General features: G+C 42.2%; 1 protein-coding gene across 1 annotated transcript; it reads left to right on the top strand.

Moving 5' to 3' along the window:
* The first annotated feature begins 986 nt into the window (after positions 1 to 986).
* LOC129858953 (ATP-binding cassette sub-family D member 3-like) lies at positions 987 to 22,311 on the top strand. The gene is made up of 20 exons (XM_055928209.1): positions 987 to 1,159; positions 2,525 to 2,561; positions 2,663 to 2,764; positions 5,698 to 5,786; positions 8,403 to 8,472; positions 8,985 to 9,082; positions 10,474 to 10,597; positions 10,989 to 11,045; positions 11,185 to 11,327; positions 11,448 to 11,517; positions 11,661 to 11,730; positions 12,221 to 12,410; positions 16,042 to 16,206; positions 16,372 to 16,435; positions 16,752 to 16,829; positions 16,968 to 17,033; positions 18,679 to 18,888; positions 20,052 to 20,156; positions 20,342 to 20,398; positions 20,723 to 22,311. The coding sequence occupies exons 1-20, from the start codon at positions 1,047 to 1,049 to the stop codon at positions 20,798 to 20,800; spliced, it is 1,986 nt and encodes a 661-aa protein (XP_055784184.1). The 5' UTR covers positions 987 to 1,046; the 3' UTR covers positions 20,801 to 22,311.
* Positions 22,312 to 26,722: the final 4,411 nt, after the last annotated feature.

Here is a 26,722-nt window from a genome sequence, read left to right as displayed (position 1 = left end):
GACATCAATAAGGGATAATAGCTTTCACCTGGTCAGTCTGTCATAGAAAGCGCAGGTGTTCCTAATGTTTTGTACACTCAGTTTATATTTCAAATCAAATTTTATTAGTCACATACACATGGTGCTTCTAGTTCCGACAATGCAGTAATAACAACAAGTAATCTAACCTAACAATTCCGCAACTACTACCTTATACACGCAAGTGTAAAGGGATAAAGAATATGTACATAGAGATATATGAATGAGTGATGGTACAGAACGGCATAGGCAATGGTGCATATTTGCACACTCCACTTACCAAAACCATTGTCAAATAAACCGTGCTGTCACCTGCTTTTACAGTAATCTGTGAGGTGGTACCACACACCTAGAAGTGAGTGTATTGCATACCGAACCCCGCCCTTTGAGATGACGTAGCAGCAGGCACTCTATATCACGATTTCAATGGTAGAGTTCAACCACTTGGGGCAAAATAGCTAGATTTACTACTGAAAGACCAAAATCACGCTTGCAACGAGCTGTCAAAAAGAAGACGAGACTTGACGTGTTTCACTATAACTAAGCGTAAAATGTATGGTTTACGATAAAAAAAAACATGTTTCTCCATGAAAGTGACTCTTTCATTCTCCAAAGGGTAGGCTAGAGAGAGCAATAACCCAACCTATCCAGAAACAAAAAGTGTTTTCTGTGAATGATTTTCGGCGATATGATGTCATGCCATTGTTTATTTATATGTCCTTGCTATAACCGAGCCTATATAAAAGCTGCACTCACACTTGCAAATACAGCTTGTTTATTTTAATAATCCTCATGTCATATAATTATCCATGGGCTTTAGAATAGGCTACATAGCCGGGGATAAAATGATTATTCTGAGGTGTTCTGCTTTTTCTAAGCCATAGCATGGTCTGTTAATTGAACCATCGCCTCTACCCTACTGACCTATGCTCTCACTCGTCCGCGGTGAGGGACTACTCTCATTTGTTCCCTTCCCACTACCCAGCATGCTAGTCGGTGCGCACTGATCCACTGATACTGTAGGTAATATGGCGGCCGTCAGTAAATACCTGACAGCTAAAAACTCTTCGATAGCTGGTGGAGTCCTACTCGTTTTATACATCCTGAAGCAAAGAAGACGAAGAGGAGGCAAGTCAAGCGGGTATGTTGCCGGGGGGAAAAAAAGTATAATCGAATGTCTGTTGTACTTTAATTGTGCGTAGCTAGACCGCCCATGCGAGGGGTTATTGTGTCAGAGAACTTGTGGCCAGCAAGCCAAGAAACGTTGTCCCATTTGACGGGTGTAAAGTCTGAAAGTCAGTGAGGTATTATAGCTGTATAATATCGCAGGTATCATCTATAAGAAACAGGGGTTGATGGCTGTGCATATCGCATGTTGTAACAAGTTATTATATCGCTGTCAATGTAAATCTCCATTCTCGTTAGCAAACAATAGAGGTCTTTATGCCCCGGTGCAGCGGGAATAGTCGCAATGATGTGTATAAACCCTGAAATGCTAGTGTTATTTAATTTGAATTAGTCTTTAATGCCACCGGCAGCCATATTGGTACTCCTCAGAAGGAACAGTCCTTCCAATAATTCGGATGTAAGACAGAGCTAAAACGTTCATCCGTCTTTTTCAAATCTCGAAGTGTTTTAAGGGTAAGTTTAGGTATTAACTCTGAAATCTTACAGTTAGGCATTAACTCTGAATGGTTTAGGGGTAGGCTTAAAACAAAAATCTCAAAGACAACTTTCTAACACTGGATTTGAACTTGCGACCTTTGGAGTCAGAGGCTGATTCTTACTCCCATCCCCATAACGAATACTGTCTTGTTTCACAGGTGACCTGGCTGGTCCTCCATTGGGGAAAAAATATTGAATTCTACAGTATTTCAATAAAATGTTTTAAGGAAAACATTACGTGCTTTGAAGTATGTCTTTGTTGTAGTGGTGATAGTAACATAGTACTTGAACAAATGTTTTTATATATGTTCAGTTCACATAATAGAACTTAAGTATGTAATAAGGTGTCTGTAATATATAATATACTTTTCAAAAACGAATATAGATATTTGATAAATTATAGAAATGCATTTTCTGAATCTTTTTTACAACGGAGGGAGGAGTACCAAAATGGCTGTGCGGCGGTTTCAATACCGCGCCCCCCCCCAGTCAGTCATCTAGGGTTAAAACTCGATATATCATTGGGCTAATATAGGGCTAATATTTCAACAATGTAACAGAAGTCACTGTTGCTTATTAGCAGCTTGCTGCCCTTTGATGTAATTTTTGAAAAGGTTATTGGACAGTTTAAAAAATAGCACATTCGTTAAAAGTTAAATGCTGTGTCAAGACTCCATGTGATCTCTTTTTTTTTTACCTTCAACCTACACACCATTACACTCGATTTACGATGATAATGAAACTAAATCAATTTTGCCTTGGTATTGTGTTCATTGCATGATGTTGCACGTGTCTAGTTGGAACATTTGTATCTGAATGTGTGCCCGTATATCGTTTACAGTAAAAACGGGATCTCAGAACTGGTGTTGAGCAATGAAGTAAGTATACAAGCACATATTCATCCAACAAATGTATAAAATGTTCAACTCCATGCCACAGTTGTCCCCTGACACCTGCATTGTCTCTGTTATTTGTGCAGGACAAAGCAGCGAAGAAAGACCGGGCGGCGGTGGACTATGTCTTCTTCCTCAGAATCAGCAAGATTATCCGGATCATGGTGCCTCGGTGGTTCTGCAAGGAGGTGGGCCTTGTGGTTGGGTTGTTGTTGTTACAGACCAATATTGTCACATATTGAGCAACGACAACAAAAAAAGAAGCTCAGAGTAGTTCCCAGTGGCAATTTATAAGTCTGTTGTTATGTCATGTGAATAATATTATTAAAGGGGAAGTTCCCCTGTTTTTACATGTGGCCTTATTTTCATTCTGTGCTTGTAGCAGATTTCCCCCCCCCCCCCCCCCCCTCTCCCACACACACACAATTTATTTTAATATATGTTATGTTACATCGAAAAATCGGTTGTCACATTATGCTGTCATCACTTGCGATTTCTTTTTTTTTTTTCAAGGATTGAGTGCAGAGATATTATACAGAATGAGATTCTGATGTAATAGGAGTTGGTTTGGAATGTTTTTGGAGAGCTTTAAAACATGCTTAGACACATTCTCATAATGCATTGTAGTCAATGGCAAGTGAGGACTCTTAATTAAGGAAACAAAGTTATATTAAAAAATAATAATAACGGTTTGGGGATCAACTAACATGCACAGAAAGAGTGAAAATATAAGGTCACGTGTAAAAATGGATGAACTTCCCCGGTAAGTAGATGTCTAGGCCGATACGTTGTTCTCTAGCACCACATGATCAGCATTAAACCTTGAAGTAATTCATCTCTGTGGTAATCGGCTAATGGCCTTGTCTTCTACAGATAGAGCTGTGTTCCTTCATTGCGTCACTTTTACGGCCACACCTTATCTCTTCCTCTGTGCACGTGTGTCTCAACAGACATTTTAGTTCATTAAGTGTTGATCATTGACCATTTTTAATTTGCAAAAGGTTGTTCTAGTTTACATGTTCTATGATATTGCCTGAGCTTGTGTGTTGTATTAAAAAAAACACCCACAGAGCCCAACTAGACCTGTCATACTGATCAGTTTGTTTGATAAGCCAAGGTCGTGATGACATCTGTTGGGTGTATCAGAGTTTATCCTCTACTGAATTAACTCTAAAATGACTAGTTGTTAGATAAAGAATAGGTCTATTCTACCGGTCATGTTTGTTTAGACAGATCTATTCTACCGGTCATGTTGTTTGTTAAGGACAGGTCTATTCTACCGGTCATGTTGTTTGTTAAGGACAGGTCTATTCTACCGGTCATGTTGTTTAAGGACAGGTCTATTCTACCGGTCATGTTAGTTAAGGACAGGTCTATTCTACCGGTCATGTTGTTTGTTAAGGACAGGTCTATTCTACCGGTCATGTTGTTTGTTAAGGACAGGTCTATTCTACCGGTCATGTTGTTTGTTAAGGACAGGTCTATTCTACCGGTCATGTTGTTTGTTAAGGACAGGTCTATTCTACCGGTCATGTTGTTTGTTAAGGACAGGTCTATTCTACCGGTCATGTTTGTTAAGGACAGGTCTATTCTACCGGTCATGTTAGTTAAGGACAGGTCTATTCTACCGGTCATGTTAGTTAAGGACAGGTCTATTCTACCGGTCATGTTTGTTAAGGACAGGTCTATTCTACCGGTCATGTTGTTTGTTTAGACAGGTCTATTCTACCGGTCATGTTGTTTGTTAAGGACAGGTCTATTCTACCGGTCATGTTTGTTAAGGACAGGTCTATTCTACCGGTCATGTTGTTTGTTTAGACAGGTCTATTCTACCGGTCATGTTAGTTAAGGACAGGTCTATTCTACCGGTCATGTTGGTTAAGGACAGGTCTATTCTACCGGTCATGTTGGTTAAGGACAGGTCTATTCTACCGGTCATGTTGGTTAAGGACAGGTCTATTCTACCGGTCATGTTTGTTAAGGACAGGTCTATTCTACCGGTCATGTTTGTTAAGGACAGGTCTATTCTACCGGTCATGTTAGTTAAGGACATGTCTATTCTACCGGTCATGTTTGTTAAGGACAGGTCTATTCTACCGGTCATGTTGTTTGTTTAGACAGGTCTATTCTACCGGTCATGTTAGTTAAGGACAGGTCTATTCTACCGGTCATGTTGTTTGTTTAGACAGGTCTATTCTACCGGTCATGTTGTTTGTTAAGGACAGGTCTATTCTACCGGTCATGTTGTTTGTTTAGACAGGTCTATTCTACCGGTCATGTTAGTTAAGGACAGGTCTATTCTACCGGTCATGTTGTTTGTTTAGACAGGTCTATTCTACCGGTCATGTTAGTTAAGGACAGGTCTATTCTACCGGTCATGTTGGTTAAGGACAGGTCTATTCTACCGGTCATGTTGGTTAAGGACAGGTCTATTCTACCGGTCATGTTTGTTAAGGACAGGTCTATTCTACCGGTCATGTTTGTTAAGGACAGGTCTATTCTACCGGTCATGTTAGTTAAGGACATGTCTATTCTACCGGTCATGTTTGTTAAGGACAGGTCTATTCTACCGGTCATGTTGTTTGTTTAGACAGGTCTATTCTACCGGTCATGTTGTTTGTTAAGGACAGGTCTATTCTACCGGTCATGTTTGTTAAGGACAGGTCTATTCTACCGGTCATGTTTGTTAAGGACAGGTCTATTCTACCGGTCATGTTGGTTAAGGACAGGTCTATTCTACCGGTCATGTTGGTTAAGGACAGGTCTATTCTACCGGTCATGTTTGTTAAGGACAGGTCTATTCTACCGGTCATGTTTGTTAAGGACAGGTCTATTCTACCGGTCATGTTGGTTAAGGACAGGTCTATTCTACCGGTCATGTTTGTTAAGGACAGGTCTATTCTACCGGTCATGTTGGTTAAGGACAGGTCTATTCTACATTTGAACTGCCATGTATTAGTCATTCATCTAGTTTGCTCATATTATTTACAATACAACATGACATTGATTTGCTTAAGAACTGTCCATTGCTGCATTGTTTAATCTGTGTATTTTAATCTGCTGGATTTGTTCATCTGGTCTGTTCCCTTCCACTTCTCTACTCCCTCCGTTATCATCACAGACAGGATACCTTCTCCTGATAGCTGCCATGTTGGTGGCCAGGACATATTGTGATGTCTGGATGATCCAGAACGGAACCATGATTGAAAGGTGAGAATCACCGAGGTAGAATACAGCGTTCTAATTCTATGGTTAGAACACTGACTTGCCATGTGACCTGTGATTCTTCACTATAGCTAGATGACCAATGAGTTTGGTGATAGTGTTGAAAGGGGGGTTAAAATAGGATGGTCCGGTTCCCCATACACAGATTCAGCATAATATTGGGCTAAGACGCATGTTCAATGGAGATAATCATTTTAAAGTGCGCTTTAGTCCAGGATGATTCTTATTCTGGGTCTGGGAATCCAGCCCCGTATCATATGTATTTTCCTGCACAGGAATTGATTGAAAGACATCAATCTCCCACAGTGGCATCATTAGCAGACATAGCAATCTGTTCAAGAATCAGTTTTATTCTTACATTGCTGTCATACCTGTAAGTCTCCTCCACGTGGTGGTTCACACAACTCAAACCTATAAAACCAATAAGTTGTTTTGAATGTTTCTGATCGTTTTAACATAGTTCACGACTAGGCTCATCAGGCCATAACGCTTACCCAGTATGGCTAATTGTGATTGGTTATTCCAATGGCGCAGCGGTCAAAGACACTGCATCTCAGTACATAGAGGCATCACTACAGTCCCTGGTTCGAATCCAGGCTGTGGCACATCCGGCCGTGATTGGTAGTACCGTAGGGTGGCGCACAATTGGACCAGCGTCATCCGGGTTTGACCGGGGTAGGCTGTCATTGGAAATAAGAATTTGTTCTTAACTGACTTGCCTGTAGTATAAACAGAAATTGCTCATATCAGAGCTCCTCTGCTTCCACACATCTCATGGCCAATACAGCAACACACAAGCTAGGCTGTAAAGGGGAATTATCAAAGTCCTCTATCTACATTTGTTTGATTGTTACTTTCTTCCCGCTCTCATGACTGCTAGCCTGGTCACCTGCTATGTACAGTCCCAGTCAAAAGTTTAGACTCACCTACTCATTCCAGGGTTTTTCTTTGCTTTTACTATTTTCTACTTTGTAGAATAATAGTGAAGACATCAAAACTATGAAATAACACATATGGTATCATGTAGCAACCAAAAAAGTGTTAAACAAATAAAAATATATTTTAGATTTTTAGATTCTTCAAAGTAGCCACTCTTAGCCTTGATGACAGCTTTGCACACTCTTGGCATTCTCTCAACCAGCTTCATGAGGAATGCTTTTCCAAAAGTCTTGCAGGAGTTCCCAACATATGCTGAGCACTTGTTGGCTGCCAACTCATCCCAAATCATCTCAATTGGGTTGAGTTCGGGTGATTGTGGAGGCCAGGTCATCTGATACAGCACTCCATCATTCTTCTTAGTAATAGCCCTTACACAGCCTGGAGGTGTGTTTTGGGTCATTTTCCTGTTGGGAAAAACAAATGATAGTCCCACTAAGCGCAAACCAGATGGGATGGCGTATCGCTGCAGAATGCTGTGGTAGCCATGCTGGTTAAGTGTGCCTTGAATTCTAAATAAATCAGACTGTGTCACCAGCAAAGCACCCCCACACCACCACCTCCATGCTTCACGGTGGGTACTACACATGAAGATCATCCGTTAACCTACTCTGCGTCTCACAGACACGGCGGTTTGAGCCAGAAGTCTCAAATTTGGACTCATCAGACCAACGGACAGATTTCTACCGGTCTAATGTCCATTGCTCGTGTTTCTTGGCCGAAGAAAGTCTCTTCTTTGCAACAATTTGACCATGAAGGCCTTATTCATGCAGTATCCTCTGAACAGTTGATGTTGAGGTGTGTCTGTTACTTGAACTCTGAAGCATTTATTTGGGCTGCAAGCTGAGGTGCAGTTAACTCTAAGGAACGTATCCTCAGCAGCAGAGAGAACTCTGGGTCTTCCTTTCCTGTGAGAGCTAGCTCCATCATAGCGCTTGGTGGTTTTTGCGACTGAACTTGAAGGAACTTTCAAAGTTCTTAATGTTCTGGATTGACTAACCTTCATGTCTTAAAGGAATGATGGACTGTCATTTCTCTTTGCGTATTTGAGCTGTTTTTGCCATAATATGGACTTGGTCTTTTACCAAATAGGGCTATCTTCCCTTATACCACCCCTACCTTGTCACAACACAACTGATTGGCTCAAATGCATTACGAAGGAAAGATATTCCACAAATCAACTTTTAACAAGGCACACCTGTTAATTGAAATGCGTTCCAGGTGACTACCTCATGAAGCTGGTTGAGAGAATGCCAAGTGTGTTCAAAGCTGTCATCAAAGCAAAGGATGGCTACTTTGAAGAATCTCAAATATAATTAAATTAAACAAATATATTTGTTTAACACTTTTTTTGGTTACTACATGATCCTATATGTGTTATTCAATAGTTTTGATGTCTTCACTATTATTTTACAATGAAAAAAAAAATAAAGAAAAACCCTGGAATGAGTAGGTTTGTCCAAACGTTTGACCGGTGCTGTATGTGCTTGAGTTAACGTGTTTTTCCATGACCATCATGGCTGAAGCATAAACAGATTTGACTGAGGCTAAAACCTAGGCACTGTCATTACAGGTGAAATTCATTAATCTGCCAATATCTTGCCTAGCTGTGTGTCCCATTCACTGACCAAGTCGGTTCGTTCTTGTGTATGTTTTGGTCTGCAGCGCAATTATCGGTCGTTCCAACGCCGATTTCAAGAACTACTTGTTCAACTTTTGCAAAGTCATGCCACTTGTAAGTGTGTTTTTGGTATTTCATTGCATCGAATATTGACTCGATTTTATAGATGTCTGTTGATTTTATTTGCCTCTGATATAAATGTCATTTTACAGTAGTTGGTTAGTTGTACAGCGAAGACTCCAGTAGACTTACTAATTTGTCTTTTGTTGTAAATTCTCAGAGGTCTGATATTATTAGCGTAATAATATTGACTGCATATTAACCGTAACTTCCCTTTTTATACTGTAACTCATCACTTCCTAATATCATTTTGCAATAAACATCAAATACGATCATACATTGCCTGGAAAACTGGAGAATATTATGTTTGTATATGTACATTTTTACAGAATGTGTCTTATCCTCTAGACAATTGGTATTTCATTTTCTCTGCATGCTTTGTATTAAACCGTCCCTTTGCCCATGGATTGAACTAATCCAGATTTCATCTGTGTTTGGACAGTAGGACTAAGCTTGTAGGTTGTGTTTTGATGAAGAGCTGATTGTGTATGTTTTGTGACTGACAGATTGCATTGGTGAATAACTTCTTGAAGCTGGGTCTGAATGAGCTGAAGCTGAGGTTCAGAGTGAGGCTAACCAAACACCTCTACGACGAGTACCTCAAGTAAGCACTGTCTACCGCCTACTGCACTGTCTACAAGTCTACTGTCTACCCCACTGTCTACTGTCTACCGCGCTGTCTACTGTCTACAGCCCACCGCGCTGCCTACCGCGCTGTCTACTGCACTGTCTACAAGTCTACTGTCTACCCCACTGTCTACTGTCTACCGCGCTGTCTACAGCCTACCGCGCTGCCTACCGCGCTGTCTACTGCACTGTCTACAAGTCTACTATCTACCAGACTGTCTACCGCACTGTCTACCGCCTACCGCGCTGTCTACTGCACTGTCTACTGTCTACTAGACTGTCTACCGCCTTCCGCGCTGTCTACCGCCTACCGCGCTGTCTACCGCCTACCGCGCTGCCTACCACCTACCGCGCTGTCTACCGCACTGTCTACCGCCAACCGCGCTGTCTACAAGTCTACTGTCTACCAGACTGTCTACAAGTCTGCCGTCTACCGCGCTGTCTACCGTCTACCGCGCTGTCTACCGCCTACCGCGCTGTCTACCGCCTACCGCGCTGTCTACTGTCTACCGCCTACCGCGCTGTCTACCGCGCTGTCTACCGCCTACCGCGCTGTCTACTGTCTACCGCGCTGTCTACCGTCTACCGCGCTGTCTACTGTCTACCGCCTACCTCGCTGTCTACCGCACTGTCTACCGTCTACCGCGCTGTCTACCGTCTACCGCGCTGTCTACCGTCTACCGCGCTGTCTACCGCGCTGTCTACCGCCTACCGCGCTGTCTACCGCCTACCGCGCTGTCTACCGCCTACCGCGCTGTCTACCGCCTACCGCGCTGTCTACCGCCTACCGCGCTGTCTACCGTCTACCGCACTAACTACCGTCTACCGCGCTGTCTACCGCACTGTCTGCTGCATCTTCTCATAACCTTACATTCCCATAGTCAGTCTACTGCGCTGTCTACTGCTGTCTACTGCGCTGTCTACTGCGCTGTCTACCGCCCCGTCTACATTCTACTGTCTACCGCACTGTCTGCAAGTCTACTGCCTACCGCGCTGTCTACTGCCTCTTCTCATAACCTTACATTCCCATAGTCAGTCTACTGTCTACCACGCTTTCTACCGCGCTGTCTACTGCACTGTCTACTGCCTCTTCTCATAACCTTACATTCCCATAGTCAGTCTGTCTACCGCGCTGTCTACTGCCTCTTCTCATAACCTTACATTCCCATAGTCAGTCTACCCTCTACCACGCTGTCTACCGCGCTGTCTACTGCACTGTCTACTGCCTCTTCTCATAACCTTACATTCCCATAGTCAGTCTACCCTCTACTGCGCTGTCTACTGCACTGTCTACTGCCTCTTCTCATAACCTTACATTCCCATAGTCTGTCTGTAAATAAACTCACTCAAAATGTCTGTCATCCCCAGAGGATACACGTACTACAAAATGGGCAACCTGGATAACCGTATCGCTAACGCCGACCAGCTGCTGACTCAGGACGTAGAGAGGTTCTGTAACAGCGTGGTGGACCTCTACTCCAACCTCAGCAAGGTACTGTAGAGTACACCTAAACTATCATGCTGACTACTGTTTGTTTAAGACCAAAGTATACATTCTTGTCTATAGCTTCTCGTGTGTGTGTGGTTCCAAGGTGTCTGTTAGGAATTTGTATGGTTCTTGTAGTACACCTTAAGTCTATCATTGTTGTGTAAATCATGATATTGCTGAAAGCTGCTGTCTTTGTATTTATTGTTGATCCCCATTGGTTCCTGCCACGGCAGCAGCAACTCCTCCAGGGGTCCCAGGCAAAAAATGAAGGCAGTTTATATAATTGGACAATACATTGACAGATTTCACAACACACTGTGTGCCCTCAGGCTCCTACTCCACCAGGGAGGTCTACGTAGTGTCACATGTTAACACTACGGCATATCCCCTTTAGCCTCTCTTGGACATTGGACTGTACATCTTCAAGCTGACGTCTGCCATCGGTGCCCAGGTGAATACCAATTCATATTCCAGAAGCAACCAATAGATTCCATTTCAGGTTTTAGAATGTACTGAAATACTTCTATCTATATATATATATATTTAATGCATTGGCATTAACAGGATGTGATGTCACCGTTTCCCCTCAGGGCCCAGCGAGTATGATGGCCTACCTGCTGATCTCAGGCCTGTTCCTGACCAGACTGCGGCGACCCATCGGTAAGATGACGGTGACAGAGCAGCGCTACGAGGGAGAGTACCGATATGTCAACTCACGACTCATCACCAACAGGTGTGAAGGCCTGGATCTGAGTACATCATGGGTTGGCAATACAGTGCTTTTTGATTTTGAAGTTAAAACTTGTTAAATCACCCCTGTCATGATGTTTAAACATGTTATGTTTTGTCTTAGTGAGGAGATCGCCTTCTACAACGGGAACATGAGAGAGAAACAGACGATTCACGCAACATTTAAGAAACTGGTGAGTTACCGTTAGTCCTGTGTGTAAGTCCAAGGTACATTAAAGATCTGCGTTCACTTCTGTCTTCACGGACAAAATGCAGATTTTTTGTTGAGTTTTTAAAAAGTGTTTTAATAATGCTGTGATACTTTCCGTCTTCTCAGGTCGACCATTTACACAAGTTTATCTTCTTCCGCTTCTCCATGGGCTTCGTGGACAGCCTGATCGCCAAGTGTAAGAGCTGATGTTTAACCCTACAGATTAATATGGTGATATTATCAGTTACATAGCCAGAGATCTGATGTTTAACCCTACAGATTAATATGGTGATATTATCAGTTACATAGCCAGAGATCTGATGTTTAACCCTACAGATTAATATGGTGATATTATCAGTTACATAGCCAGAGATCTGATGTTTAACCCTACAGATTAATATGGTGATATTATCAGTTACATAGCCAGAGATCTGATGTTTAAAACTACAGATTAATATGGTGATATTATCAGTTACATAGCCAGAGATCTGATGTTTAACCCTACAGATTAATATGGTGATATCATCATTTACATCTGTAAATGGCGGCCAGTTGGTTTCTGCACTTCTCCAACTCGCCACTGTCCAGCCTCCACATTTATTGTTGCTTGGCCAGGCGAACATAATAGCATTGTTATAACAACACCTCTATACTAACCCCGTGCCTGGGTCTCTTCCTTCCCTCAGACATAGCCACTGTGGTGGGCTACCTGGTGGTGAGTCGACCCTTCCTCAACCTAGCCGACCCCCGTCACATGAACAGCAGCCAACCTGAGCTGCTGGAAGACTACTATCAGAGTGGCAGGATGCTACTGAGGATGTCCCAGGCTCTGGGAAGGATCGTACTGGCTGGTAGAGAGATGACCAGGCTCTCTGGGTGAGACTTCTCTCTTCACCACATATTCAATTTTAATTTTTTATTAAATTCCATTTATAATTCAAAGTAGTAGCCTGCTCTAGCCATAGACCACAAAACTCCCTTATCTTTCCATGACCACTTCGTTCTTCCATCAGTGCCGGCCATGCTTTCCCTCCGTAGTGCTTGGGTAGTGTTAAACTGGAACTTTGTCGTTGTGTCATTTCCAGTTAACATTGGTAGCAGAGGATGGTTTCTAACTACAACGTGCCACGTCGCTTCCACGAGAAGAGGTCGTACGAAAGTTGGAAAAATGAACTGGGAATCTGGATACGCGTTACTAATCTGGACGCGAAAAAGCAAGCACTCGCGGTGGTATTATCACTGGAGGGAAGAGCGAGAGATACAGCACTGGAAATATATGGAAATATCCGTTGAGGATTTGAACAAGGATGACGGTATGGGAACTTTGATCACAGCACTGGATTCTGTATTTCTCAAAGAAGAGAAAGACCGTGCCTACGAGGCATATTCAAACTTTGACAGTGTTACGAGAGATATTTCGGTTGCAATGGCAGACTACATCATTGATTTCGAACAGTGGTACCTTCACATAATCGACCACTTCACACGCTTTAGTGCTGGAAGCATTGTGAATACAAAGAAACCCAGTGAAATCGTCAAGCACTTCATTCATTCTTGGATAAGTGTGCATGGCCCACCACAGAAATTGTACAGTGACAATGGAGGAAAATTCAATAATAATGAAATAAGAGAAATGGCAGAGAACTTCAACATGGAAGTAAAGACAACTGCTGCATACAGTCCATGGAGCAATGGACTTCTGGAGAGACACAATCAAACACTCACAGAGATCATGCTGAAAGTGAAGCAAGACAATGGATGTGACTGGAACACAGCCCTAGATTGGGCTTTGATGGCAAAAAAACTCAATGCACAATGTTCATGGTTACAGCCCATATCAACTAGTGTTCGGGCAGAACCCTAATCTTCCCTCAGTACTGGTTGACAAGCCACCAGCACTAGAAGGGACCAGTGTGAGTGCATGGGTGGGACAGCACCTTTCAGCACTACATGCAGCGAGAAAAGTAGTGTTCAGAGAGAATTCGCAGTGCCCTGCGTATACAGCTTTGACCCACTGATGAGAAGTACGAGACTGGAAACAGAGTGTACTACAAACGAGTTGACTGTCAAGAGTGGAAAGGACCGGGAGTAGTCATTGGCCAAGATGGTGTGGTGATATTTGTGAGACACGGGTGCATCACTCAAGATTGCGGAAAGTAAATGATCAACAAGATAGAGGGGCTGTTGCTGAGAATCAGTCTCCTAATGTAAATGACAAAAAGGACACAGTAACAGACACAAACCTACCAGATGTCGCATCCAATGATATGGACACTGAAACTGACACAGGAAATGGAGCAGAGACCTTCAACCATGCCACAGGTAATACTGTTGAGGGTTCAAATGATGAAAACATTCAACAACAGCCCCATGTGTTAAGAGAACATGGTTGTTCCAATCTGAAAACTGGACAAACTGTTAAATACATGGACAGAGAAAGTGGTATTCCACACACAGCAACCGTCATTGGACGAGCAGGAAAAGCCAAAGGAAAACACCAGAACTGGTACAACTTGCAGTACTCTGAACCAACTACACTTTCTGGTACAACAGGGTCAGCTGACCTGTCATTTGTAGATAATATCAGAATTGAACCAATGGAAAATCGAGAAAAACAGAATGACATTCAAAATGATGATGTACTTGAAACAAAGGACGTGTCATTTGACTCAGCTAAGCTAGATGAGCTCAGTAATTGGAGAAAAAATGGAGTGTTTGAGGAAGTCAAAGACATTGGTCAAAAATGTGTCTCAACAAGGTGGGTGTGTACCCTTAAAGAATCCTTAACTGGAATAGTGCCTAAAGCACGGCTAGAGGTTTTGAGGAGCTGGCTGCTAAAGAATTCCCAAAAGACTCACCGACATGCGCCTCAGAGTCACTCAGATTGCTGATGTCAGTGATCTGCCAGAAAAAAATGGAAACTTAATTCCATAGACATCAAATCTGTATTTTTGCAGGGAACAGAGCTGTCAAGGGACATTCACATCCGACCTCCGCCCGAAGCTAAAAGCGAAGGAACACTGTGGAAACTAAAAAAGTGTGTGTATGGACTGGCAGATGGATCACTCTACTGGTACAACAAAGTCAAGGCAACAATGCTGAATACAGGTGGAAAAATGTCACAAGTGGACCCTGCAGTCTTCTATTGGCTTGATCAAGACTGCAATGTGACTGGAGTACTTGCCTGTCATGTTGATGACTTTATCTGGGGTGGCTCACAGACCTTTGCTACAACTGTGATTCCAAACCTCAAAGCTGTTTTCCATGAAGAGCATGATAAACTCTATGCCAACATAACAAAAATTATTACAGTTGATGAAACAATACTGATGCAACAGGAGAGCTATATCAAGAATCTTCAACCCATCCACATGGATTCTTCAAGAGCCGTACAAAGGAATTCCCCTCTATGTGGAATTGAAGCTGATCAATTGAGGTCGAAGATAGGTCAAATTCTATGGGTTGCTAGACAGAGTAGACCTGATGTGATGTTTGATGTTTGCAACTTGGCATCTAACACAAAACACGCCACTGTACAAACCATTCATGAGGCAAACAAAGTTGTTCGTAAACTGAAATCACAACAAGTGACTTTAAAGTTTCAGCATGTTGGAAAAGATGACTCTTTGAAACTGACTCTTTGAAACTAGTTGTCTTCAGAGATGCTTCGCTAGGGAACCTTACAGATGGAGGCACACAAGGTGGACATCTAATCGTGTTAATGGGTGAAGGAGGAAGATTCTCACCCATCTGTTGGCAGTCAAAAAGGATCAGAAGGGTTGTCCGAAGCACACTTGCTGGAGAAACACTTGCTCTTGCGGATGGAATTGACAATGCGATCTTTCTTGCAACTCTGTTCTCAGAGCTTACCACTGGTGAGACAAAACGGCACATTCTACCTGTAGTTTGTGTCACTGACAACTACTCATTAGTTGATGCTGTGAAGTCAACCAAGTCTGTCACAGAGAAAAGACTTCGTCTTGAGATTAGCAGCATCAAGGAACTTATTCAAGCACAGAGAATCCAGCGGATTCTGTGGTCGACCACAAAGGAACAGCTTGCTGACTGTCTGACTAAAAAAGGAGCATCCCGTCTTGTGCTCCTACAGGCTCTCGCTCCTACAGCTCTCAGTAATGGAAAGTGGCAGCTTGAGTAATACAAATAAAAACTGTCACACAACCCATTTGTAATGGGGATCTTGAATAATACTTGGACATTTAATTATGTTGTTGATGTTTTATTTGTCTTTAAAGAAAAGGGGGAGATTCTTAAGTTCATGTTTTAAGTATCCCTATATTTCTGTTATTACGGGGCTATCACTCAGTCAAGAGTGCGCATGCGCAGGAAGTCGAGTGGTTGTTGGACCTAGCCTGGAGTGTAATGGCTACCTTGTAGTGTGTTCATATAGTAGAGTAAACTTTGTTAAACTGGAACTTTGTCGTTGTGTCATTTCGAGTTAACAGGTAGGAGGTGTTCTGAGCTAGGCTTGTCTCCCTTCTTCTCCCAGGTTCACCATGCGTATCACGGAGCTCATGAAGGTTCTGAAGGAACTGAACTCTGGGAAGTACGAGCGCACCATGGTCTCTCATCAGGACAAGGAATCAGAAGCCGTAGAAAGAGTCCCGCTGGTCCCGGGCAGCGGACAGATCATCAACGTTGACCACATCATCAAGTATGTGTGACAAGCCTCAGGTTATTTCTGTACATAATATTGGATGCATAAAATCTCTCTTTAATATGTTTACCTCACTGAAGTTGTACACGACCAAACGGCCAAGGGGTTTTCTGAGGATGAGTGGTCAGTAAGAGCAGTGTCTTGACTGTTTTGGTGTTGCAGGTTTGAACACACACCACTAGCAACACCCAATGGAGATATCCTGATCAAGGACCTGACCTTTGAAGTAGGCATCTCTCTCTTTTCTTTATCCTGGTTAGTCTCACTGAGAACATCTGGTTAGCAAAATAGACCTGTGTGTTATCAAGATAGTTTAAAACTAACATGACTGTGGAGTGCCTCTCTAATGAATGTGTGCCACTAGTTTAGTCATTCAGTCAGTTTGACATAAAGAACATTTTTGTATTTTAAAGTCGGGAATGTTCAAACCACTTTTTGATTTTAATGAGTGATGTTGAAGTATTGTTGACGTTCAAAGTTTGAAGGGTCACGCTGGATGTTACAATGAGCTTATTCTTTCTCTTTTTAACCCCTGCCCCCAGGTGAGGTCTGGTACCAACGTGTTGGTGTGTGGGCCCAATGGCTGTGGCAAGAGTTCACTCTTCAGAGTCCTGGGAGAGGTGATGACTGTTCAGTTTGATAGTCTATTGATATGACTGTGCCTGTGAGAATGGAAATACTGCAACAAAATCAATTATTTTGGTTGAAGTCGCTTAAGAGTAAGCCCTGGAGATAAAATTCAGTGTGTTTCTCCATAGCTCTGGCCTCTGTTTGGAGGACAGCTGACCAAGCCTGAGAGAGGGAAGCTTTTCTATGTTCCTCAGGTAACTAAATGGACACCTTGAGTATTTTATATTACCAATTAGGGATGTAACGTATTTGTACCAAACCGTTTGGTATGGAACCTCGGTTTGGTCCGCACTGGAAACCCAACTGCGTCGTAGGCCTATGCCTGTTGAGTAAAACCGAGCTGGGAAAAAAAACATTTTCAAGCTTTACCGTTAAAACAACTACAGCCCATGCACACCTTATCAAAATTCAAATATCAACTGGCACATTTCAAACGGTCCTTTTGTGAGGCGCAGACGGGAAGTAGTTCTGTACTATGGTGAGTGATGGGGTCGATCCTCAACCTTCGTTTTTAAATTTCCAATGTAGGAACATTTTGTCTTCTCAGTAGATTACAACCCCGATGGAAAGAGAGTTGTGGATTAAACGTCGACAGTATGTCGCAAACGCTCTGAAAGAATAGCCAATGCAGCTGCCAACACCACAAATATGTTGACACATTTTACACCGACGTCATCCCAGTATACCGGAGCAAGAGACAACACGACATGGCCTCCCTCTGCATTCAAGCAGCCCTTGGCAGCTGATTCTGACCGGGCCAAAGAAATTACAAGAATGATTGATAGGCTATGTTTATATTTTTTACAGTCTTTGGGCCCATATCCGTGTCTATAAACCCAGTCTCGGTGGTTGAGAATACGGGATTTTCAGCACCTCGTGAAAGAGACGAACTCATTTCAATAAACGGGTAGTATCCGCTCTATATAAGCAAGCCAAAGTGTTCAATTAATTGGCTAATACACCCTGTGTTACACATACTTAAGTGACAGCCTGTCACATGACCCCGGAGTGGGGGATTTACCGTGCTACAGACACGCCCCCTTTATGAGAGTCACAAGTGTGAATCTGGCACTGAAGAAGGTAGTGTCATGGTGCGTTCCTAACCAAGATGGAAGTGGGAATTTACCACATAGGACTGGGAAACATCCACTTGAACGGCCCTCCAACTGGTAGTTACTCGTGGGAAACTCGCCCATCATGCAGAGCACGCACTTCTCCACACATGGTGACCTCTGACATCACCTACTAAGGAAATGGTCCCTTATAACAGCATTTTCGGCAGTTAAATGCAACAACACATTATTTATAAAAAGCAATCTATTAAATACACATTTTGAACTCTATCGTTTGTTTACGAGCTTGACAGCTGTACTTTTAGTTTATGGTTGACACAGCTCATTGGCCATTAGCCAATCGGCGTTTCTCAACTAGTTCAATCGCGTGAATGCATCCAATTCGTATTTACGACTTCACAACTGGTAAATTACCACCTCCCACATAGTTACAAACGCAGCATCAGAGTGACAACTTGAGAAGCCCAAAATAACAATCCTGTCACAACAGACAATGGAAGGAACGCTGAACGTTGTGAACGGTATTTAATTCCGCTGCTGCACTGAAACCCGAACCGTTGCCCCAAAAACTTAATGCCGAACCGTGGATTTAGTGAACCGTTACACCCCTATTACTGTATTCTGTTCCATGTTTTGGCAAATTGGCATCCAACTCTAGTCTGTCTGTCTTAAATCTCGTTGTAGAGACCATCCATGACCTCTGACCTCTTCCATCTTATTGTACAGACCCTACATGACCTTTTTGACTTATTGAATCCTATTATAGAGACCGTACATGACCCTTGGCACGCTGAGGGATCAGGTGATTTACCCTGACACCTACGAGGAACAGAAGAGAAAAGGAATCTCTGACCAGGTGTTGAAGGACTACCTGGACAATGTCCAGCTGGGTCACATCCTGGACAGGGAGGGGACTTGGGACACCGTGCAGGACTGGATGGACGTCCTCAGTGGAGGAGAGAAGCAGAGGATGGCGGTAAGACGGATGAGAGGAATACTTCTTCCTTAATGGAATAGTTTCATTTGTTATAAAAAACAATTACAATCAAAATGGTGTCTCGTACCTCATTGGAAGTACTTTACCATTTGTTAGTTCACACACTCCTATCATCACGTTATCACAGAGTGACACCCATACTGGCCTTCGAAATAGTAGGCATTTAGGGTATATGAACATAGAACGTTTTATAGGATGTGACATTTTGAAAATGTAGGAGGAACCTAGTATGTGTTGCTTATTGCGTTTAGATTAAACTAAATAGTACCATTAGTACTTAGTATGTACACTGAACAAAAATATAAAACGCAACATGTAAAGTGTTGGTTTCATGACCTGAAATAAAAGATCCCAGAAATTTTCCAGACGCACAAAAAAGGTTATTTTTCACAAAATTTGGGCACAAATTTGTTTGTCCCTGTTAGTGAGCATTTCTCCTTTGCCAAGATGATCCATCCACCTGACAGGTGTGGTATATCAAGAAGCTGATTAAACAACATGATCATTACACAGGTGCACCTTGTGCTGGGGGACAATAAAAGGTGCAGTTTTGTCACACAATGCCACAAGTTGAGGGAGCATGCAATTGGCATGCTGACTGCAGGAATGTCCACCAGAGCTGTTGCCATATAAATTGAATGTTCAATTCTCTACCATAAGCCTCCTCCAACATCATTTTAGAGAATTTGGCAGTACATCCAACCGGCCTCACAACCACAGACCACGTGTATGGCATTGTGTGTGCGAGCGGTTTGCTGATGTCATTGTTGTGAACAGAGTGCCCCATGGTGGGGTGATGGGCAGGCATAAGCTATGGACAACGAACACAGTTGCATTTTATCGATGGCAATTTGAACGCACAGAGATACCGTGATGAGATCCTGAGGCCCATTATTTCATTTTTTAATGTATCTGTGACAGACAGATGTATATCTGTATTCCCAGTCATGTGAAATCCATAGATTAGGGCCTTATTTGTTTATTTCAATTGAACGATTTCCTCATATGAACTGTAACTCAGTAAAATCTTTGAAATTGTTGCTTTTTATTTTTGTTCAGTGTAGTTTTAGTAAGTAGTATGCCAAGACAGATTTGGGACACAGCCATTGACTTTGTTTGGTCTGCTTCATGTGTGTCTGTAGATGGCCCGATTGTTCTACCACAAGCCCCAGTTTGCCATCTTGGATGAGTGCACCAGTGCTGTAAGTGTTGACGTGGAGGACTTCATCTACAGCCACTGCAGAACGGTACGGACACCACTCCAGCCTTTAGCCTGGACTCGTAGCATCTACCCACTTCTAAATCCCTCTTTTTTATAATTCTCCAGTTTTTAATAAATAATAATATACGTTACGTACAAGTTGTCTGCAGCATGGTTCCATCTAGTTTGGTGTGGTTGTATAGCTGCTTATGCCTGGTCTGTTTTCAATAGGTTGGCATCAGTCTGTTCACTGTCTCTCACAGAAAGTCTTTGTGGAAACACCATGAGGTAAGATCGCAATCGTTTTCTGGAAACACTGGGACATTGGGGAGTTTGTTGCTACCGATGTGTCCGTATACTGTTGGGAATGCTCTGGGAGATTATTGTGGGGGAACTCCTTCTGGCAGTTTTAAAATATGTATATTTTGTTTCATTTGTCATGTAGGCAAGGGTTTGTTTAAGTTCCTCTGGTGTAGCCCCAACCATGCACTTTGTACAGAATGTGCTTTAAAAAAAATAATAATAATTGATTGTTGCACATGATTTAACAATTCAAGAAGTGAATCCTGTTTGGCTGAAATGAGAGAGCTTTGTTTTTTGTTGTTATTTTAGTACTACCTTCACATGGACGGGAGAGGGAACTACGACTTCAAACCCATCACCGAGGAGACCATTGAGTTTGGCTCCTAGACACACAACACAACACACACCATCATTTGGCCTAGAGAAAGTTGCTCACTAATTCTGCACTTAAAACAGGGTTATTTCAAAAAAACTTGTTTTATGTTAGTTTTCTTTTTGACAAAGCTGTATTTAAAAGCTCTTGTTAGTCACGGTGATTGTATATAACTTGTCAGTTATGGTCCAAATTGGTCTAAACTCATGTAGATTACAGAATGGGCTAATCCAATCCAGATGAATTATGTTTGTGTTATACAACTGTGAACTGAATCATGCTTCATAATGATTAAGATGAGTTAGCCCCTACAGAGGACTCTTATCTGATGAATTAACACGGGGAGGTGGAGCCCAGGTGATAGTTTAGTGGTCTATTAGACAAGTCACTGAGGGCAGGTAACAGTATAACCGCTATCTTGTATTTTTTTTAAGGTATATGTATAATATGCAAATGAAGCTGCTCGTTTCCTCTGCTGGGGTGAAATCCTTCCATGTGCTTTCCTAGCCTGGTCCCTGATCTGTTTGTACTGTCTAGGATCAGGCTAGTCCATATAGGCCTTTCCTAGCCTGGTTGCTGATCTGTTTGTACTGTCTGGGACCAGGCTAGTCCATCTAGGCCTTTCCTAGCCTGGTTGCTGATCTGTTTGTACTGTCTGGGACCCGGCTAGTCCATCTAGGCCTATTGTATCCTGGTCCCTGATCTGTTTGTACTGTCTAGGACCAGGCTAGTCCTATGCCTTTTTGTATCCTGGTCCCTGATATGTTTATACTGTCTGGGACCAGGCTAGTCCTATGCCTTTTCGTAGCCTGGTCCCATGTTCTGATTGTACTGTCTAGGACCAGGCTAGTCCTCCTAGGCCTTGGGTTATGAAGCCTGACCTACTGTAGAGTAAAGAGGAAGTGTTGCCTGAAGCTGGAGAATCCCTGTCCCCAGGTGCTTCCTCTGTGGCTTTTTCTCAGTGTGTCTATCAGCGTGTCCTCACTTCCCTCTGAAAACACATTGAAAGAGATGAGGGAAAAGGCCAATGACAGGAGCCCGGTGTGTTCGAGGGGAAGGGACCGAGCAAGGCTCTGAATCACTCATTTACAAATCATCTATCACAAATAAGTATGCACTGCACTCGGTTTAATCCCCTGGACCACGTCTCCTTTCTTAAGCATTACGTACAGAATCAGTCGTTCTCCAGCTGCTTGTAGCAGTATGTGGACTTGGCACTAGATGACTGATCAGTTGATGTATGAGAATTGTATGAAATGTGACATGTGTTGCTCTTCCTTGGATCAGGGTGGAGCAGTTGATCTCCTTTATCACAGCAGCAACTACTACTATAATATACTGACTGTAGCAATGGTGTTAGTCTGTTGTTGTTTAGAAAGTGAACTGTAAAGAAACAGGCTCTGTAGAACTCATGGTTATATAGGAGAGAGACTAATATAGTGATTTGACTCTAAAAAAAAAAAGGTGCATGAACCTGCAATAAACTGTATCAACAATGCATTTTCATTAAAACAGAGAGACTGGACTGGAGTGTGTTATTGCCACAGGGTTACCTGCGGGGAACAGGGACTCTTTTAGTTGCCCAATGTTGTTGAACGTTGCAGATGGAAATGCTGTGAATGGAGACGACGTAATTCCTCGTTCTAGCTGTCGGATAGGCATATTTGTTCTACATAACATATTTCTATCTGTGACGTTCCAAAATGTTATGTCCTGCTGACAGTGTTTAGTGGGCTTCTGGTTTATGTCCTTTTAAAATTCCTAAAGGATTCGGTATCAAATAGAAAGAAACACAATGTGAAGGGTAGGTAGGTTACACTGAGGGAGGGAGAGAGGTAACACTGAGGGAGGGAGGTAGGTAAGTAGGTAACACTGTGGAAGGTGCGTAGGTAATGCTATGTGGTGGGTACAGTTGAAGTCAGAAGTTTACACACACTTAGGTTGGAGTCATTAAAACTCATTTTTCAACCACTCCACAAATTTCTTTTTAACAAACTATAGTTTTGGCAAGTCGGTTAGGACATATACTTTGCATGACACAAGTCATTTTTCCAACAATTGTTTACAGACAAATTATTTCACTTATAATTCACTGTATCACAATTCTAGTGGGCCAGAAGTTTACATAACACTAAGTTGACTGTGCCTTTAAACAGCTTGGCTTTAGAAGCTTCTGATAGGCTAATTGACATAATTTGAGTCAATTTGGAGGTGTACCTGTGGATGTATTTCAAGGCCTACCTTCAAACTCAGCCTCTGTGTGACTACATGGGAAAATCAAAACAAATCAGCCATGACCTCAGAAAAAATTGTGGACCTCCACAAGTCTGGTTCATCTTTGGGAGGAATTTCCAAACGCCTGAAGGTACCACGCTCATCTGTACAAACAATAGTACGCAAGTATAAACACCATGGGACGACGCAGCCGTCATACTGCTCAGGAAGGAGACGCGTTCTGTCTCAAAGAGATGAACGTACTTTGGTGCGAAAAGTACAAATCAATCCCAGAACAACAGCATTTACATTACATTTAAGTCATTTAGCAGACGCTCTTATCCAGAGCGACTTACAAGTACATACATTCATACTTTTATTTTTATTTTTTTTGTACTGGCCCCCCGTGGGAAACGAACCCACAACCCTGGCGTTGCAAGCGCCATGCTCTACCAACTGAGCCACACGAGGCTGAACAGCAAAGGACTTTGTGAGGATGCTGGAGGAAACAGGTACAAAAGTATCTATATCCACAGTAAAAAGAGTCCTACATCGACATAACCTGAAAGGCCGCTCAGCAAGGAAGAAGCCACTGCTCCGAAACCGCAATAAAAAAGCCAGACTACGGTTTGCAACTGCACATGGGGACAAAGATTGTACTTTTTGGAAAAAAGTCCTCTGGTCTGATGAAACAAAAATAGAACTGTTTTGCCATAATGACCCATCGTTATGTTTGGTGGAAAAAGGGGGAGGCTTGCAAGCCAAATAAACACAATCCCAACTGTGAAGCACGGGGGTGGCAGCATCATGTTGTGGGGGTGCTTTGCTGTAGGAGGGACTGGTGCAATTCACAAAATAGATGGCATTATGAGGTAGGGAAATTATGTGGATATATTGAAGCAACATCTCAAGACATCAGTCAGGAAGTTAAAGCTTGGTCGCAAATGAGTCTTCCAAATGGACAATGACCCCAAGCATACTTCCAAAGTTGTGGCAAAATGGCTGAAGGACAACAAAGTCAAGGTATTAGAGTGGCCATCCCAAAACCCTGACCTCAATCCTATAAAAAAATGTGTGGGCAGAACTGAAAAAGGATGTGCGAGCAAGGAGACCTACAAACCTGACTCAGTTACACCAGCTCTGTGCGGAGGAATGGGCTAAAATTCACCCAGTTTATTGTGGGAAGCTTGAGGAAGGCTACCTGAAACATTTGACCCAAGTTAAACAATTTAAAGGCAATGCTACCAAATACTAATTGAGTGTATGTAAACTTCTGACCAACTGGGAATGTGATGAAAGAAATAAAAGCTGAAATAAATAATTATCTCTACTATTATTCTGACATTTCACATTCTTAAAATAAAGTGGTGATCCTAACTGAACTAAGACAGGGAATTTTTACTAGGATTACATTTCAGGAATTGTGAAAAACTGAGTTAAATTTTTTGGGGGCTAAGGTGTACGTAAACTTCCGACTTCAACTGCAGGTAGGTAGATAGCACTGTGTTAACCTGTTGAGGATAGAGGGCACTATTTTCACTTTGGGGGAAAATCGTGCCCAATTTAAACGGCCTCGTACTCTATTCTTGCTCGTACAATATGCATATTATTATTACTATTGGATAGAAAACACTCTCAAGTTTCTAAAACCGTTTGAATTATATCTGTGAGTAAAACAGAACTCATTTTGCAGCAAACTTCCTGTCAGAAAGTGAAAAATCTCAAATTGAGGCTCTGTTCCAGGCCCTCCCTATCATTTTGCTTGAGATTTATGACTATACATGCACTTCATACGCCTTCCACTAGATGTCAATAGGCTGTGAGAGGTGAAATGGGATCTATAGCTTTTTCTATGGTGAAAAGAGGCCTCTTGGAATGACAGGACCCCAATTTCCTCTGTTCAGGATGACGCGGGATGGACATCAGCTTTGGCTTCTGAAAAGCTTTCCCTATAGACGTGTAATATCTCCGGCTTTTATTTTATTTGATAAATGTGACAATATCATCGTAAAGTATGTTTTTTCAATATAGTTTAATCAGATTATTGAATTTTTTTGGGGAGTTTTTGCGTGTTCCGTTCACTGCGTTTGTTCACGAAGGAGAGCTTAGCGGCACTTGGCTAGTTTTGCTTGCTAATTCGCGAGGGAAAAAGGCCATTCTAAAACCAAACAACGATTGTTCCCGACAAAGGACCCCTTGTACAACATTCTGCTGGAAGATCATCAAAAGTAGGTCCCATTTTATGATGTTATTTCATATATCTGTCGAACATGTGTACTATTAGTTTGCGCCCAGATTTTGGGCACGCTCTCGCTATAACGTAAGCTGCATGTCGTAATGAAGTTATTTTTAGAATTCTAACACGGCGATTGCATTAAGAACTAGTGTATCTATCATTTCCTATACAACATGTATTTTTTAGTCATGTTTATGAATAGTTATTTGGTCAGAATTGGTGAGTTTTAGAAAAATATCCGGACATTCTGGGAAAAAGATGCTACGTTAGCACAATGTATAACCACTGATTTCAGCTCTAAATATGCACATTTTCGAACAAAACATAAGTGTATGTATAACCTGATGTTATAGGACTGTCATCTGATGAAGCTTATCAAGGTTAGTCAAAAATTATATATCTTTTGCTGGTTTGTTACGATCGCTAACTTTTGCTGCTGGTAAATGGCTTGTGTTTCTGGCTATTGTGGTAAGCTAATATAATGCTATATTGTGTTTTCGCTGTAAAACACTTAAAAAATCTGAAATATTGGCTGGATTCACAAGATGCTTGTCTTTCATTTGCTGTACACCCTGTATTTTTCAGAAATGTTTTATGATGAGTATTTAGGTATTTCACGTTGGTCTCTATAATTACTCTGGCTGCTTCGGTGCTATTTGTGGTGGTAGCTGTGATGGTAGCTGCAATGTAAAACTGATTTATAGCTCAAATATGCACATTTTTCGAACAAAACATAGATTTATTGTGTAACATGTTATAAGACTGTCATCTAATGAAGTTGTTTCTTGGTTAGTTTGGTTGGTTCTTAGTTAGTTTGGTTGGTTTTCTGCAAGCTACCTGTGCTGTGAAAGAAATGTCTGTGCTTTTTTGTATTTGGTGGTGAGCTAACATAAATATACGTGGTGTTTTCGCTGTAAAACATTTTAAAAATCGGACATGTTGACTGGATTCACAAGATGTTTATCTTTCATTTGCTGAATTGGACTTGTTAATGTGTGAAAGTTAAATATTTCTCAAAAAATATTTTTGGAATTTCGCGCTCTGCCTTTTCAGTGGAATGTGGGAGGAGTTCCGCTAGCGGAACCCCGGGGCTAGACAGGTTTAAGTATAGGTAGTTGTAATTCAACCCTGAGCTTGGGATCACATGATGGGAGGACAGAAACACACCTCCCTGAAGAATGATTGGATATTGAGCATGACGCCCCCTGAATAACGATTGGATATTGAGGATGACTCCTCCCTGAAGGGTAAAGGTTAAAAATACATCTCTTCAAACAATTCATGTGTTCTGTCCTCTGTGACACGTCACCGCTCTGAATGAACTCCGTAGACTTTGTCTGTTATCCTTCATAGATTTAGCTTGATGAGAGCTGTGACTTCACAGTATATATTTGCTTTATGAGGACACTTGAGTAGCTCATAGATATGTTTCATACAGGAACATAATGTAATGTAGCTGAGGACTTTGCAGCAAGGACTTTTCCAA

Source organism: Salvelinus fontinalis, chromosome 7 (assembly GCF_029448725.1).
Source record: "Salvelinus fontinalis isolate EN_2023a chromosome 7, ASM2944872v1, whole genome shotgun sequence".
Taxonomy (NCBI): domain Eukaryota; kingdom Metazoa; phylum Chordata; class Actinopteri; order Salmoniformes; family Salmonidae; genus Salvelinus; species Salvelinus fontinalis.
This window is presented reverse-complemented; position numbering and strand designations above follow the sequence as displayed.